This window comes from Nerophis lumbriciformis, linkage group LG30 (assembly GCF_033978685.3).
Source record: "Nerophis lumbriciformis linkage group LG30, RoL_Nlum_v2.1, whole genome shotgun sequence".
Classification (NCBI taxonomy): domain Eukaryota; kingdom Metazoa; phylum Chordata; class Actinopteri; order Syngnathiformes; family Syngnathidae; genus Nerophis; species Nerophis lumbriciformis.
In genome coordinates this window covers 3,356,418-3,370,624 of record NC_084577.2, presented here as the reverse complement: position 1 = coordinate 3,370,624, position 14,207 = coordinate 3,356,418, and the positions used below count along the sequence as shown (strand labels likewise).

At 40.3% G+C, this 14,207-nt stretch overlaps 1 protein-coding gene across 2 annotated transcripts in view; it reads right to left on the bottom strand.

The window, feature by feature from the left end:
* Positions 1–14,207, bottom strand: part of pxylp1 (2-phosphoxylose phosphatase 1) — a 73,468-nt gene that overhangs the window by 23,516 nt on the left and 35,745 nt on the right. The window contains exons 1-2 of one of the 2 annotated variants that reach the window (XM_072911943.1): positions 9,000–9,142; positions 1,030–1,218 (exon numbers count right to left, since the gene is read on the bottom strand). In XM_072911943.1, the coding sequence (XP_072768044.1) occupies positions 1,030–1,218; positions 9,000–9,045 (235 nt within the window). In that variant the 5' untranslated portion in view covers positions 9,046–9,142. Of the gene's footprint in view, positions 1–1,029; positions 1,219–8,999; positions 9,143–14,207 lie in introns of those variants that run through there. The other variant, XM_061925379.2, reaches the window with a different exon arrangement.

The window sequence follows — 14,207 nt, the reverse complement described above, 5'->3', positions numbered from 1 at the left end:
ATGCTAAAAATGTTATGACAGACCGCCTTAAAAAACGTAATGGAATTTTACATCTGTCTATGAACGATAAAACACTGAATATTGACAAAATATGAATGTCACACCTCCTTTTGATCGATATATTTTAAAATCAAGTCAAACGCAACAAACAGTGAAATATGAACGCGAAGGGTACAAAATAAACCCACCTGCAATCTGATACATCTGATATTTGCTGAATTTCCCCCAGGGATCAATAAAGTACTTTCTATTCTATTCTATTCTATACATCACTAAGCTTTAGAACTTTGTTGTGAAATCTCCTTCCGCGTCTGTGAAAATGCTTCCCACCCACACTACTTGGTGCCTCGTCTGAGCTGCTGTGACGTAGATTACCATAGCAACTAATTAGATGACCATAGTAACTAATTAGATTACGGTACCATAGTAACTAATTAGATTACCATAGTAACTGGTATATCATCCATAAGCGCAGATTCCAACCATTGAAATACTTTGTATAGTTCAAGACTTACGGTCATTAGAAAACATCACTGCACATCATAATGGCAGCTACACTTTACATCTTAAAGATCTAAAAAAATTATTTGGGAATGTCCGGCGGGCCAGAATGAAAAGCTCAACGGGCCGCATGTGGCCCCCGGGCCTTAATTTGCCCAGGTCTGTGCTAGGGCCTTGTCAGCCGGGGGACTTAGAGTAAGTACAGTGTTAGCCAGAGGGGATCATTGTTTAAAAGACACTAATCAGCAATGGCGTTCACATACTTTTCGCAAGAATAGTTTCATACTGATCCCTAATTTCAAATATTATATTACCATTAATCAGTGCAAACTGACATGATAAGTGTGAAGAGGCGTTATGATGCTAATTTTAAAGTTAAAAACATTAATATAATGTTATGAATTAATAAATATGATTTAAAAAAATATTCAAATATGATTCTTTTTTCCTCAGTGATACATTTTGACGTTTATGCAAATAAATAGGTTTTGAAAAAGAAGGGCGATCACACTCTTCTTATGGTCTCACCTTCCCATGCTTGTTCAGTGCGATTTGGAATGTTGCAGTAGCCAAAAGCTTCACGTATGAGGTTGGGCTTCTGAGTTTGAGGCACCGGAAACAATCGCTTTCTGCTCTTGACTTGAGACACACCGACAGCTCCATTTGCAGCCTGGAGACGTTTCTCCTCCACAACAGGAGTCGTAGTGATTTCACTGACTGCAGAAAATAGAACAAAAGATGCCAAATAAGTAAGTAAGTAAGTTAGTAAGTAAATTGTATTCATAAAGCGCTTTTCCCAGATAAAATCACAAAGCGCTGTACAAAACATAGGTAAAGTAAAACAATTCAATTAAAACAACAGGGGCAATATCATAAAAAGGATACAAAGGGGATTAAAATTGATAGTTAAAAGGTGCATTAAGTAGAAGCTTTATTAAAAAGAGAAGTTTTCAAATGTTTCTTAAAAATTTCAACACAGTCAAGATCACAGAGGGACTGGTGCAAATTGTTCCAGAGTCTGGGAGCTATAGCCTGGAAAGCCAGATCCCCACGGGTTTTAAAACAAGTTTTTGGGATCTTTAGAAGACCCTGACCTGAAGACCCGAGGCTGCACCCTGAAGAGTAGGGGCATAGCAAGTCACTGATGTACTGAGGGGCCCCATCATGCAATGCACGGAATGTCAGGACTAAACATTTTTAAAGTCAATGAGGAATTTAACTGGAAGCCAATGAAGACTGGATAAAATGGGGGTAATATGGGCTGTTCTGGGTGCACCGGTCAAAAGTTGGCAGCTGCATTTTGTACAGTCTGAAGTCTCTTTAGCGTTGACTTGTTGAAAATAATGAAAAGAGAATTGCAATAGTCAATACGAGACGAAATGAACGCGTGAATGATAATTTCGAGATCCAATTTTCACTTTAGAAATATTTCTGAGATGATAAGAACAGTTTTTGGTCAGTTGATGGCAGTGACCCTCCAAAGACATGGACTGATCAAACACAGCCCCAAGGTTTCTGAGGCTGCTTTTAACAGATGCACAGATGCAAGGGAGTTCTTGATCAGGGGGATCTTTTTATCGGGAGCAATTATCAGAGTTTCCGTTTTGCTAAAATGTATCTGGAGGAAATTTGAGGACAACCAGTTTTTAATACAGAATACGCACTCCAAGAACTCAGATAAAAAGTGAAACTCTGAATCATTGAAGGAGCATAACAGTTGAATATAATCTGCATAGAAATGATTAGAAAAAATTTTAAAACTACTGATCAACCTCCCAATCGGCATCAGATCCAACAAAAATAAAACAGGCCCCAGAACAGAACCCTGGGCCACACCACGTGACAGGTTGGACACATTAAAAGTTCTTCCATTTATATAAGAAGTAAACCACTACAGAACAGCACCAGAAAACCCCATCTCAGATTTGTTAAATAACATTAACTTGAGACAATTAAGTTGAGTGATCCTTGTGCAAAATGAAATTTACATTTTTAGTAGTCCTAAATGTGAGTAAAGTAAAAAACTTAAAAAAAAAAGGGAATTCACAGTTCACCTCATCACCATATCAACAGCTGAGCAAATTAAAACACTCAATGGCAAGTAGAAAGTTGCCTAGACACCAGCATTGACAGGATCACCGTGAGAAACTCCAATAGGTTGTTGTAGAGGCTGTAGAAACAGGGAGAGCTTTTCAAAAGGAACCAACTCTATGACCCCCAAAAAAGGAACTCACATGCTCCTTTGGCTCTCAAATGTCCAAATCCAACTTACGGCAGACACATGACTGGAAACTTGAACTGTATATAATTAAATATAAATACATGAATACATAACTCTGCTAGGTTGATTGGCAACACTAAATTGGCCCTAGTGTGTGAATGTGAGTGTGAATGTTGTCTGTCTATCTGTGTTGGCCCTGCGATGAGGTGGCGACTTGTCCAGGGTGTACCCCGCCTTCCGCCCGATTGTAGCTGAGATAGGCTCCAGCGCCCCCCGCGACCCCGAAGGGAATAAGCGGTAGAAAATGGATGGATGGATGGATGGATGGATGGATAACTCTGCTAGCGATAGACCCCAATCAGTCTGACCATGCAGGGCTCTGTCATTGTTAAATGTACAGCTCACAAGGTACTTTTGGGATTTGAGCAGTCACCCGGCTAATTGTTATGCTTTAAGTCGTGAGCAAAAATTCCGGTTATGAGCCTCCCCTGCTAGTTGGCATAGCAAACATCCAGTCTGTCGCTCGCCAGCATTAGCGAGACATTTGTTTTTCCAACCATGAAAACTAAGAAAGTGAGTGTGAAGGGCAGTTCTAAGAAAAACAGGCAAATTAAATACATTGAATTAAAGAAAGAAGTTGTTGAAAAACATGACCGACGGAGAAGCAGCTCACAGGAGATACGGTAGAAATATGCTCTCCAAGGTAATTATTATTACAGTACTCCTAAAACTACTGCAGTTATTTGTAGAACATTATATTGTATTGTTTTTAGTGCGTCTGCCTCACAATACGAAGGTCCTGGGTTCGATCCTGCGCTCGGATCTTTCTGTGTGGAGTTTGCATGTTCTCCCCGTGACTGCGTGGGTTCCCTCCGGGCACTCCAGCTTCCTCCCACCTCCAAAGACATGCACCTGGGGATAGGTTGATTGGCAACACTAATTTGGCCCTAGTGTGTGAATGTGAGTGTGAATGTTGTCTGTCTATCTGTGTTGGCCCTGTGATGAGATGGCGACTTGTCCAGGGTGTAACCCGCCTTCCGCCCGATTGTAGCTGAAATAGGCTCATCCCCCGCGACCCAGAAAGGGATAAGCGGTAGAAAATGGATGGATGGATGTTTTTGATACACCATCTGTCATCTAGAAGTTATTTTTTCCTATTAAAAATATAATACGTGTTAAAATTGTGGTGTTGATTGAATAACTGAATTTCAATACATTTTAATGGGAAACATGGATATGAGTGAGTATTTAGGGTTCCAAGCTTTGACACAGAACTAATTAATACACATACATACACTTGTGAAGGACATAGTGTCATAGCTGTCTTGAGTTTCCAATCATTTCTACAACTCTTATTTTTTTGTGATAGAGTGATTGGAGCACATACTTGTTTGTCACAAAACATTCATGAAGGTTGGTTCTTTTATGAATTTATTATGGGTCTACTGAAAAGGTGACCAAATCTGCTCAGTCAAAAGTATACATACAGCAACATACATTATCAATGTTGGTGATGTAGAAAAGTTACAATCAAATCAAAATAGCTTCATGGCATAGCCTCTTAACTTCATGTGAGTGATTATGATTGACGACACCTATTGACTTCTCTGAACCCATTTACATAGGGCTCATGTGATGCAGTCATTAGACTCGATTACAAACGCGACAATGGGAAAGTCAAAGGAACTCAGCACAGATCTGAAAAAACAAATTATTGACTTGAACAAGTCAGGAAAATTACTTTGAGCCATTTCAAAGCAGCTTAAGGTTCCAAGAGCAACTGTGCAAACAATTGTTCGTAAGTATAAAGTGCATGGCACAGTTTTGTCACTGCCACGATCAGGAAGAAAACGCAAGCTATCACCTGCTGCTGAGAAAAAAATAGGTCAGGATGATCAAGAGTCAACCGAGAACAGCCAAAAAGCAGGTCTGCAATGAATTGGAAGCTGCTGGAACACAGGTGTCAGTGTCCACAGTCAAGCGTGTTTTGCATCGCCATGAACTGAGAGGCTACCATGCAAGAAGGAAGCCCTTGCTCCAGAAGCGACACCTTAACACTTGTCTAAAGTTTGCTGCTGATCACATGGACAAAGATAAGACCTTCCGTAGGAAAGTTCTGTTATACAGTATATACAGTTAGGGATGTGAGGAGGAGCTCACGGCGGCACCTGCTGTTTGTTGAAGACATTAACTGCAGTGATATGTGCTTTCATGTCTCCAAAACATCACAAAAAGTCACTAGATTTGTGGCTAATCGCTTTGAAGAAAGAAAGTCACCAAGAGGAGTTGGAAAGTCACTAGATTCAGCAAGAAAGTTGCCGAATTGGCAACACTCCGTTGAGGAGTGTGAAAAATACAGACGCCCAGACCCGCCTTACATTGCTTCTGATTGGTTTACATTGCGTGGTGCCTTCCGTGGTTGGTTAGATTAAGGCTTGGTTATCTCGGTCAATCAATCAGAGTTACTTGACCTACGCAAGCTGCGAGGCCCTAAGTTTATTATTATGAAGAAAATAAATATACAGTATTCAATGGAGAAATGTCAAGTGTGACGTGAGAATGGGATAAATTGTGTGACTGTCACGCTCAAAACTTTAGGCTTGGCAGCTCTGAATATTATCAAATCAAATCAAATCAACTTTATTTATAAAGCACATTTAAAATTTACCACAGGGGTAGCCAAAGTGCTGTACAATGAGCAGGTTAAAAGATAAAACGAGTACCGAGCAAACACAACACAACACAAACAGAACATGATAAAAAATAAATAATTAAAATAGAATTAATAAAAACATAAAAACATAAAAACAGGATCACAGCAGGTGTATTATGGGGCGCCATTGCAGGATGGATATCACTCAGTGTTAAAAGCCATGGAATAAAAGTATGTTTTTAAGAGAGATTTAAAAACAGGAAGAGAGGAGGCTTGTCTAACACTCAGGGGTAGGTCGTTCCAGAGCTTGGGAGCAGCAACGGCGAAAGCTCTGTCACCTCTAAGCTTCAACCTTGTGTCAGGGACCGTCAACAGCAGCTGATCGGCTGATCTTAAGGATCGGGTGGGGCAGTAAGGCTGAAGGAGGTCGGAGAGATAGGTTGGCGCGAGGTTGTTTAGACATTTAAAAACAAATAAAAGGAGTTTAAAATGTATTCGGTAACGCACAGGGAGCCAGTGAAGGGACGCTAAAATAGGGGTGATGTGCTCACGTCTGCGGGTCTGTGTTAGCAGACGAGCAGCAGAGTTCTGTACGAGCTGCAGGCGGGCGAGGGAGGCCTGGCTAATGCCAACATACAGGGCATTACAGTAATCAAGACGAGTCGAGATAAAAGCGTGGATTAATTTCTCAAGATCATGTCTTGATAAAAGCGGTTTCACTTTCGCTATTTGGCGTAATTGATAAAAGCTTTTTTGAACGACGCTGCTGATTTGTTTTTCGAATTTAAAATCTGAGTCAAACTTTACCCCCAGGTTTGTGACAGAGTCGCTGAGATACGGGGTCAGAGTGCCGAGGTCAACGTTGGGGGAGGGAGAGCGACTTGGACCGAACAACATAACTTCTGTTTTGTCTTCATTTAGGCTCAGGAAGTTAGCTGAAAGCCAGACTTTGATGTCGTGCAGGCAGTCAATAAGACTTTGAACCGTGTTATTTTGTGCCATGGGAAAATAAATCTGGCAATCATCGGCATAAAAATGAAATGCAATACTGTACTTCCTAAAAATAGAACCAAGGGGGAGAAGGTAAAGCGCAAATAAAATTGGGGCAAGGATTGAACCCTGGGGGACCCCATGTGGTAAAGGAGCTGTGGACGACATAAAACTGTCTACTTTTACACAAAAACTCCTGTCGGTTAGGTACGACCGGAACCAGTTGAGGGCGGCGCCCTTAATGCCCACACAGTTCTCAAGACGAGTGATTAAGGTGGCGTGGTCGACGGTGTCGAACGCAGCAGACAGATCTAAAAGCACCAGGACAACATATTTACCAGAATCAGTGGACAGGAGGATATCGTTAAAAACTTTTAGAAGCGCTGACTCTGTGCTGTGGAGGGCTTTAAAACCGGACTGGAACAGCTCAGTGATACCATTATCCTCTAAGAAGGGCAGCAACTGACTGTAGACAACCTTCTCTAATATTTTGGAAATGTATGGAAGATTAGAGATAGGTCTGAAGTTAGAGAGGAGAGAGGGGTCGAGGCTGGGTTTTTTAAGTAGAGGTCGTACCACTGCATGTTTAAACTCTACTGGAACTATTCCAGAAGAGAGGCTACTATTGATAATGTTAAGGACACTTGATCCAATAGTAGCAAGTACCTCCTTAAACAGGCGAGGTGGGAGGGCATCTGCAGGAGAACCAGAGGGCTTCATATGACTAACTGTGTCACTTAAAAAAGAAAAGGACACCGGCTCAAACTGATGGAAAACAGAAGAGAAATGCAGGGGAACAGAAGGGTCATATGAAGGCTGAGATAGACTGGCTCTAGTTGACACAATTTTGTCAGTGAAAAAATGGAGACAATTTTCACAGAATTCAAAAGAAGCATCAAAACCAGCAGATTTGGGAGCATCAATGACAGTGTTAATAGTTTTAAACAGAACTCTGGGGTTGTTACAGTTAGAAGATATAATCTGAGATAGATATATATTCATTTCTGCTTTTACAGTCATCTGAAAGGAAAACAGGCTTTCTTTAAAAATGGCAAAGGACACATGCAGCCTGTCTTTTTTCCATTTTCTCTCTGCTCTTCTACATACGCGCCTGGCAGCCCGAGTGACGTCATTCAACCAGGGTTGAGGCGTGGTTTTAGCGCGGCGGCATTTGAAAGGCGCGATCGTGTCCAGTGTTTGTGAACAGATAGAGTTGAACCCAGAAACCAACTCTTCAGTATTCAGACACACAGATGCTGCAGAATTATCATCACAAAGAGTCAAAAAAATAGAGGAGAACCGAGCAGGAGACGAAGAATTAAACATGCGAGAGCGTTGGGGCGGTGCGCACAATTTAACTGGACACTGCGTGGCAATATCAAACAGGATCGGCATGTGATCAGAGAACACAGCGTCGCAAATGTCCAAATTAAAAACACACAAACCATACGAGAGCACTAAATCGAGTGTATGCCCGCGTTCATGTGTAGAACCACACACAGACTGTACAAAGTTAAATGAGTCGATTATATTCAGGAAGCTCCTGGAAAGCGGCTCATCTGGGCAGCAGGTGTGAATATTAAAATCACCCACAATAAGGACACGATCATATTTGGGCAGGATTTCAGCCAGAAATTCAGAAAAGTCAGTTATAAAGTCTTTGTGGTACTTGGGTGGTCGATAGACTTGGTTTTTTTCTACAATTCAAACACTTCCTTGTGGTCTACATAACATGTAATGGTGGTTCTTTGGTCAAAATGTTGCATAGATTATATTTTAAAGACTATCTTCAAACCACTTTCTGACTGTCTCTTCAGGATGTGCCGTTTTGGTCTTATTTATGTGCCTCCACTTTGACAGCGTCTTTTGCCCGTCATCTTTGTTGTGGTTTTTAGTGTTTCTATAGCCAGTCTACTGACAAATATAAGTTAAGAACAATATGCTATTTTGTATCAGAAATGCATACCATGTATGAATAATCCGGTGACGTCGCTGGTGCAAAAAACGTTACAGGTTTTGCACATTTTAACTGGCTCGAGTGGCAGAAGTATGCAGGAAGGCACGATTATTTCATAAATATCTCTGCAATACTGCCACGGTTTAATTTAAAATTTCCGGAACTTTTGCAAATCGCAAATACACAACAGCAGGTATATAGGTAAGAAAAGTTGATTTTGCATAATAAAGCCCCTTACTTCCAATGCTAATTTAGGTAACAATAGTTTCCTGAATACCAGTTTAATTCACATCCAGTGGTGTTCAAATACTTTTTAAAATTTAGTGATACTCTAAATCTCAAGTGGTGAATGCTTTTTGACAACTTTCATTACTAATAAAGTAGTAGCGTTGCAACAGTTAAAAGAACTGAAACTGTGATTATTATAAATATTCCACTAAAATAGCTTGCAGCCACGCTATTCATTTCATCTAAAATATTTGATTGGAAACTTCATTATGACTCCATAGTCAAATCAGAAAAGATGTCGAGCAAGTCCTTTCCAAAAAATGTGTTTCTTAAAGTTTACATACAGTATTGCTGTTTTAAGTACAGTACCGTTAAAACTAAAGCAGCACTGAAATTGTCGATAAAAACAAGTTACTCAAATCTGTGCGGAGGTTTCTCCAGACACTTACCTATGACGAGGGAGAAGAAAAAGTGTGCTAGAACAGTAGAGACCATTTTGTCGACTGCATAGAGCCTTGTGAGATCCAGTAAAACACACTGTAGTCCATTCAGGACCACAACTAGTCTCTCCCTACATTCTGTGCTCCCTACACTGTCACCCCCGCCAGCCAATTGACACACGCCTGCCTGAGCTAACCAAACTTTTGGAACGAGCTCCATCCAGGCAAATGCACAAAGGGGCTATTGAAAAGGGCAGCTAAACATTGTGGATGCATGCAAATGACTGGCACATAAAGGTGATGTTTCCGTATGCGTGTTTGTTTTAAGGTACACTAAATCATACTCAGCACTTGTGTTGAAAAAATGCATTTAGAAAATCTCCATCCACCTATAAATTCACAAACACAGCAGGGTAGAGTCTATTGCTGAAAAAATACTTCAGAGCAGAAGGCATACATTGGAACCTCTCTAGTCAAATATTCCTAAGGTCGTACAATGCAGAACTGGGGTGCCGGAAAAACATTTATTAGTTTGAATCCCGATTCTTATTTGTTAATGATTCAAGAATTAATTTTGAAAAATAAGTTTTTCAAGCCATCCCTCTACTTACTTGCTGCACGTATTGTTTGTTAGGTAACGGCCTTCGTATTGTATTGTTTCTACAAGGTGGGGGGGTCCCGCACACTGATAATATTAGTTAGCTAGCTTTGATGTTGCTAGTGCTGGACAGTATCCCGGTATTAACTATAATACCAGTATATTTTACAAAGACATATATATTTGAGTAGAGGTGGGAATGTTTGGCCACCTTACGATTCGATTATGATTCAGGAGCTATGATTCAATTAAATATCGATTATTGATGCATCTGTAATATATGTATATTGATGCAGTTTTACATTTATTTTCGTTTAACTAAATAAGCTTTTATCACTTGCAACTTTTAAAAACAGTGCATTTGTAATCAGAAATTCCCATCACATTTATTAAATTCATGGCAATGTGTGCACTACTTGAACATACAGTAAGTGCACTATAACAAAGGAGATGGTCGGATCTCTCAGTGAGGTGGCTCGTTGCAGTGAGCCAAATTTTAGAACTGTCTGCATTACTTTATTTACAATCAATAAATTGATTATCGATTATTGACGTTTACTAATCGATTTTATAATCGTCCATGTCCGAATTGCGATGCATCTAAAAATCTATTATTTCTCCCACCGCTATATTTGAGACAATACCGCCATGCTGGTATCTTTTGATGTACCTTTATTACAGCCGTTTGCTCTTCTTTGCGCATGACGGGCGAAGCACAAGGCATTTCCTTCAGATCAACCTCGCCCCATGGGTGTTTACTTCTCTGATAACAATGATGCAACACAACAAACTTTTCAAAAGAATATGGCGGCTGCGATGATGATTTCTCGACGACAGAGTGATGTAATATGCTTTGGTCATCCACTGCACTTGGCTATTGGTGAGTGACTCTTTATTTACACATAAACCAATTTGCTTGAAACCCTATATCTCTCCTTGTAGCAACTCCAGCAAAAATATCATCTGTTTATGTTGTTCACTTCTGTTAATGATATAGCATAGCAGCTAGCGATAGCGCCTCCCTTCTGCTTGCTCGGTGTGTCAAATGTTTAGTTACTTAAAAGTCTTAAAAGTGCCTCCTCCTGTACACATACTATACATATACATTCACTGTACAAACATACATACTGTATATACATACTGTACATATACACATACACACATGCATATAATCATGTTTCATCAAACATATATTAACGTTGTTACCCTCGGGTAAACTGGGTAACACATGACACACTGACAAAGCCTAACTTATTATTACTATAACAATCTACAAGGTTAATATGGCTGGCTTCTCTTTCTTTCCCTCTATTTATCTACTTTCTTATGTATTTCAAGTTATCATTACATATATGTATTGTTGCATTTGAACAATTGTATTGTTGACAATAGAGGTAAAGTATTGTTATTATTCATTATCAATAGTGCTATTTCTATTGGTATTTGTATTGCTCCATGTGTAGTGTAATAATGTTCATTGTCATTTCTGTAATATTATTTATTTCACTAACTGCTTCTTTGCTATACTTTTTACTATCACATTTGTACATATCGTATTTGCTGATGTTGTTCTATTGTTGTTGTTGTAGTTGTTATTGTTGTGTTTGCTGTTGTTGTTTTTGTCTGTCTGTCTTATCCCCACAATTTCCCCCTCTGTCTTCCTTTTTTTCTCTTTCTATCCCCTCCTGCTCCAGCCCAGCTGCACCAAATAATAATATAAATCCATTTAATAAAGTCAAATACAAATAAGGCAACAAGAGAAGTATCCCGCACTTCTCTTTTGTAAATTAAATTTGTGCATCTACATCAACAATATGAGTTGCCTTTACTGTAGTATAGCGGCTGGGTGGCTGAAGAGTAGTTTCAAACTGAACAGTCAGCAGCCTTCACCACAGTGAGCAAGTAGAAGCTCCATCTATCCCCGCGCACAAGCGTGAGGCTATAAACCTAACAGTAATGAATGAAATTACCAAAACCTGCTTTGACATAGTAATGGTTAACTAATTATTTTATAATAATAAACAATACGCTATGTTACTATCTACAACAAAAATAATCTGAGTACTTTCAACACTGGTTATCTAGCCATAAAACACTTGGGCAACCGCACTATGCTAGTTTTTTTTAAGATACTGGTGTATGCCGTATATCCCCATTCGGCCTGAAAATACAGCGATATCAGTTTTGGTCCATGGTTGTCTAGCCCTAGATGTTGCTAATGTTTTCACATGAAGCTGAAGTGTTTAAATTTTTTCGGCATCATGACGTAATGCAAAATGTCAGTTGATAATGCAGGGCCAGCAACAGGGGATCAGTTTTACACTGGCCACCACATCTGGTTTTTTTTTGCCCTCAAGTCACACAGTTTGGACATTTTTTGCCAGACTAAATTAAACCTGGGCATTGTACGGCCCGTTTAAGATCATTCGGAATTACAAAATAAACATATTTAATAATTTCACTTCATCCATGGACTAAAGCTGCATTGCTTTTATTTTGAAGGTGTTTTTTTAATCACGTACAAAATGACGCTATACTCAAGACGTGTGCGTGATTGAATCATTGTCACAAGCAGGTCGCAAGACGTCTTTAGCCCTTAAAGGGGAACATTATCACCAGACCTATGTAAGCGTCAATATATACCTTGATGTTGCAGAAAAAAGACCTTTTTTTTTTTTTAACCGATTTCTGAACTCTAAATGAGTGAATTTTGGCGAATTAAACGCCTTTCTATTATTCGCTCTCGGAGCGATGACGTCACAAAGTGACGTCACATCGGGAAGCAATCCGCCATTTTCTCAAACACATTACAAACACCGAGTCAAATCAGCTCTGTTATTTTCCGTTTTTTCGACTGTTTTCCGTACTTTGGAGACATCATGCCTCGTCGGTGTGTTGTCGCAGGGTGTAACAACACGAACCAGGACGGATTCAAGTTGCACCAGTGGCCCAAAGATGCGAAAGTGGCAAGAAATTGGACGTTTGTTCAGCACACTTTACCGACGAAAGCTATGCTACGACAGAGATGGCAAGAATGTGTGGATATCCTGCGACACTCAAAGCAGATGCATTTCCAACGATAAAGTCAAAGAAATCTGCCGCCAGACCCCCATTGAATCTGCCGAAGTGTGTGAGCAATTCAGGGACAAAAGACCTCGGTAGCACGGCAAGCAATGGCGGCAGTTTGTTCCCGCAGACGAGCGAGCTAAACCCCCTGGATGTCTTGGCTCACCGAAGATGATCAAGAGAAGAATATCGACCCTAGCTTCCCTGGCATGCTGACATCAACTCCAAAACTGGACAGATCAGCTTTCAGGAAAAGATAGCGGATGAGGGTATGTCTACAGAATATATTAATTGATGAAAATTGGGCTGTCTGCACTCTCCAAAGACATGCACCTGGGGATAGGTTGATTGGCAACACTAAATTGGCCCTAGTGTGTGAATGTGAGTGTGAATGTTGTCTGTCTAGCTGTGTTGGCCCTGTGATGAGGTGGCGACTTGTCCAGGGTGTACCCCGCCTTCCGCCCGATTGTAGCTGAGATCGGGGTCGGGGGGGGCGCTGGAGCCTAAGGGAATAAGCGGTAGAAATGGATGGATGGATGGATGCACTCTCAAAGTGCATGTTGTTGCCAAATGTATTTCATATGCTGTAAACCTAGTTCATAGTTGTTAGTTTCCTTTAATGCCAAACAAACACATACCAATCGTTGGTTAAAAGGCAATCGCCAAATTCGTCCTCGCTTTCTCCCGTGTCGCTGGCTGTCGTGTCGTTTTCGTCGGTTTCGCTTGCATACGGTTCAAACCGATATGGCTCAATAGCTTCAGTTTCTTCTTCAATTTTGTTTTCGCTACCTGCCTCCACACTACAACCATCAGTTTCAATACATTCGTAATCTGTTGAATCGCTTAAGCCGCTGAAATCCGAGTCTGAATCCGAGCTAATGTCGCTATAGCTTGCTGTTCTGTGCGCCATGTTTGTTTGTGTTGGCATCACTATGTGACGTCACAGGAAAATGGACGGGTGTATATAACGATGGTTAAAATCAGGCACTTTGAAGCTTTTTTTAGGGATATTGCGTGATGGGTAAAATTTTGAAAAAAACTTCGAAAAATAAAATAAGCCACTGGGAACTGATTTTTAATGGTTTTAACCCTTCTGAAATTGTGATAATGTTCCCCTTTAAAATGTCCGCCCATGCTAAAAAAAGAAAGGTAGATGCTGAATCCAGGGTTTTAAAAAAAATGGACTGTTAAGTATTTATTTACTGAATTTGGAGGTAAAGCCGTGTGTTTAGTTTACAGAGAGCAGATCGCCGTGTTTAAGGATTACAATTTGAGTTGGCATTACAAGACGAAACACGCGGAGAAATACAAAAAACTTGACTGATGAGGAAAGGGCGCGGACATCAGAAGCTTTGCTAGGTAAGCTACAAAAGCAGCAAGGCTTTTTTACCAAGCTTCACACATCCAGGGATGAAGCAAGCAAGACTAACTTTGTGATATCCTACAGAAAAAAGTAAGCCATTCTCAGGGGGAGTTTGTCAAAGATTGCCTGGTGGACTCTGCAGCACTAATATGCCCTGAAACAAAAGAAGCATTTGAGTACCGTATTTTCC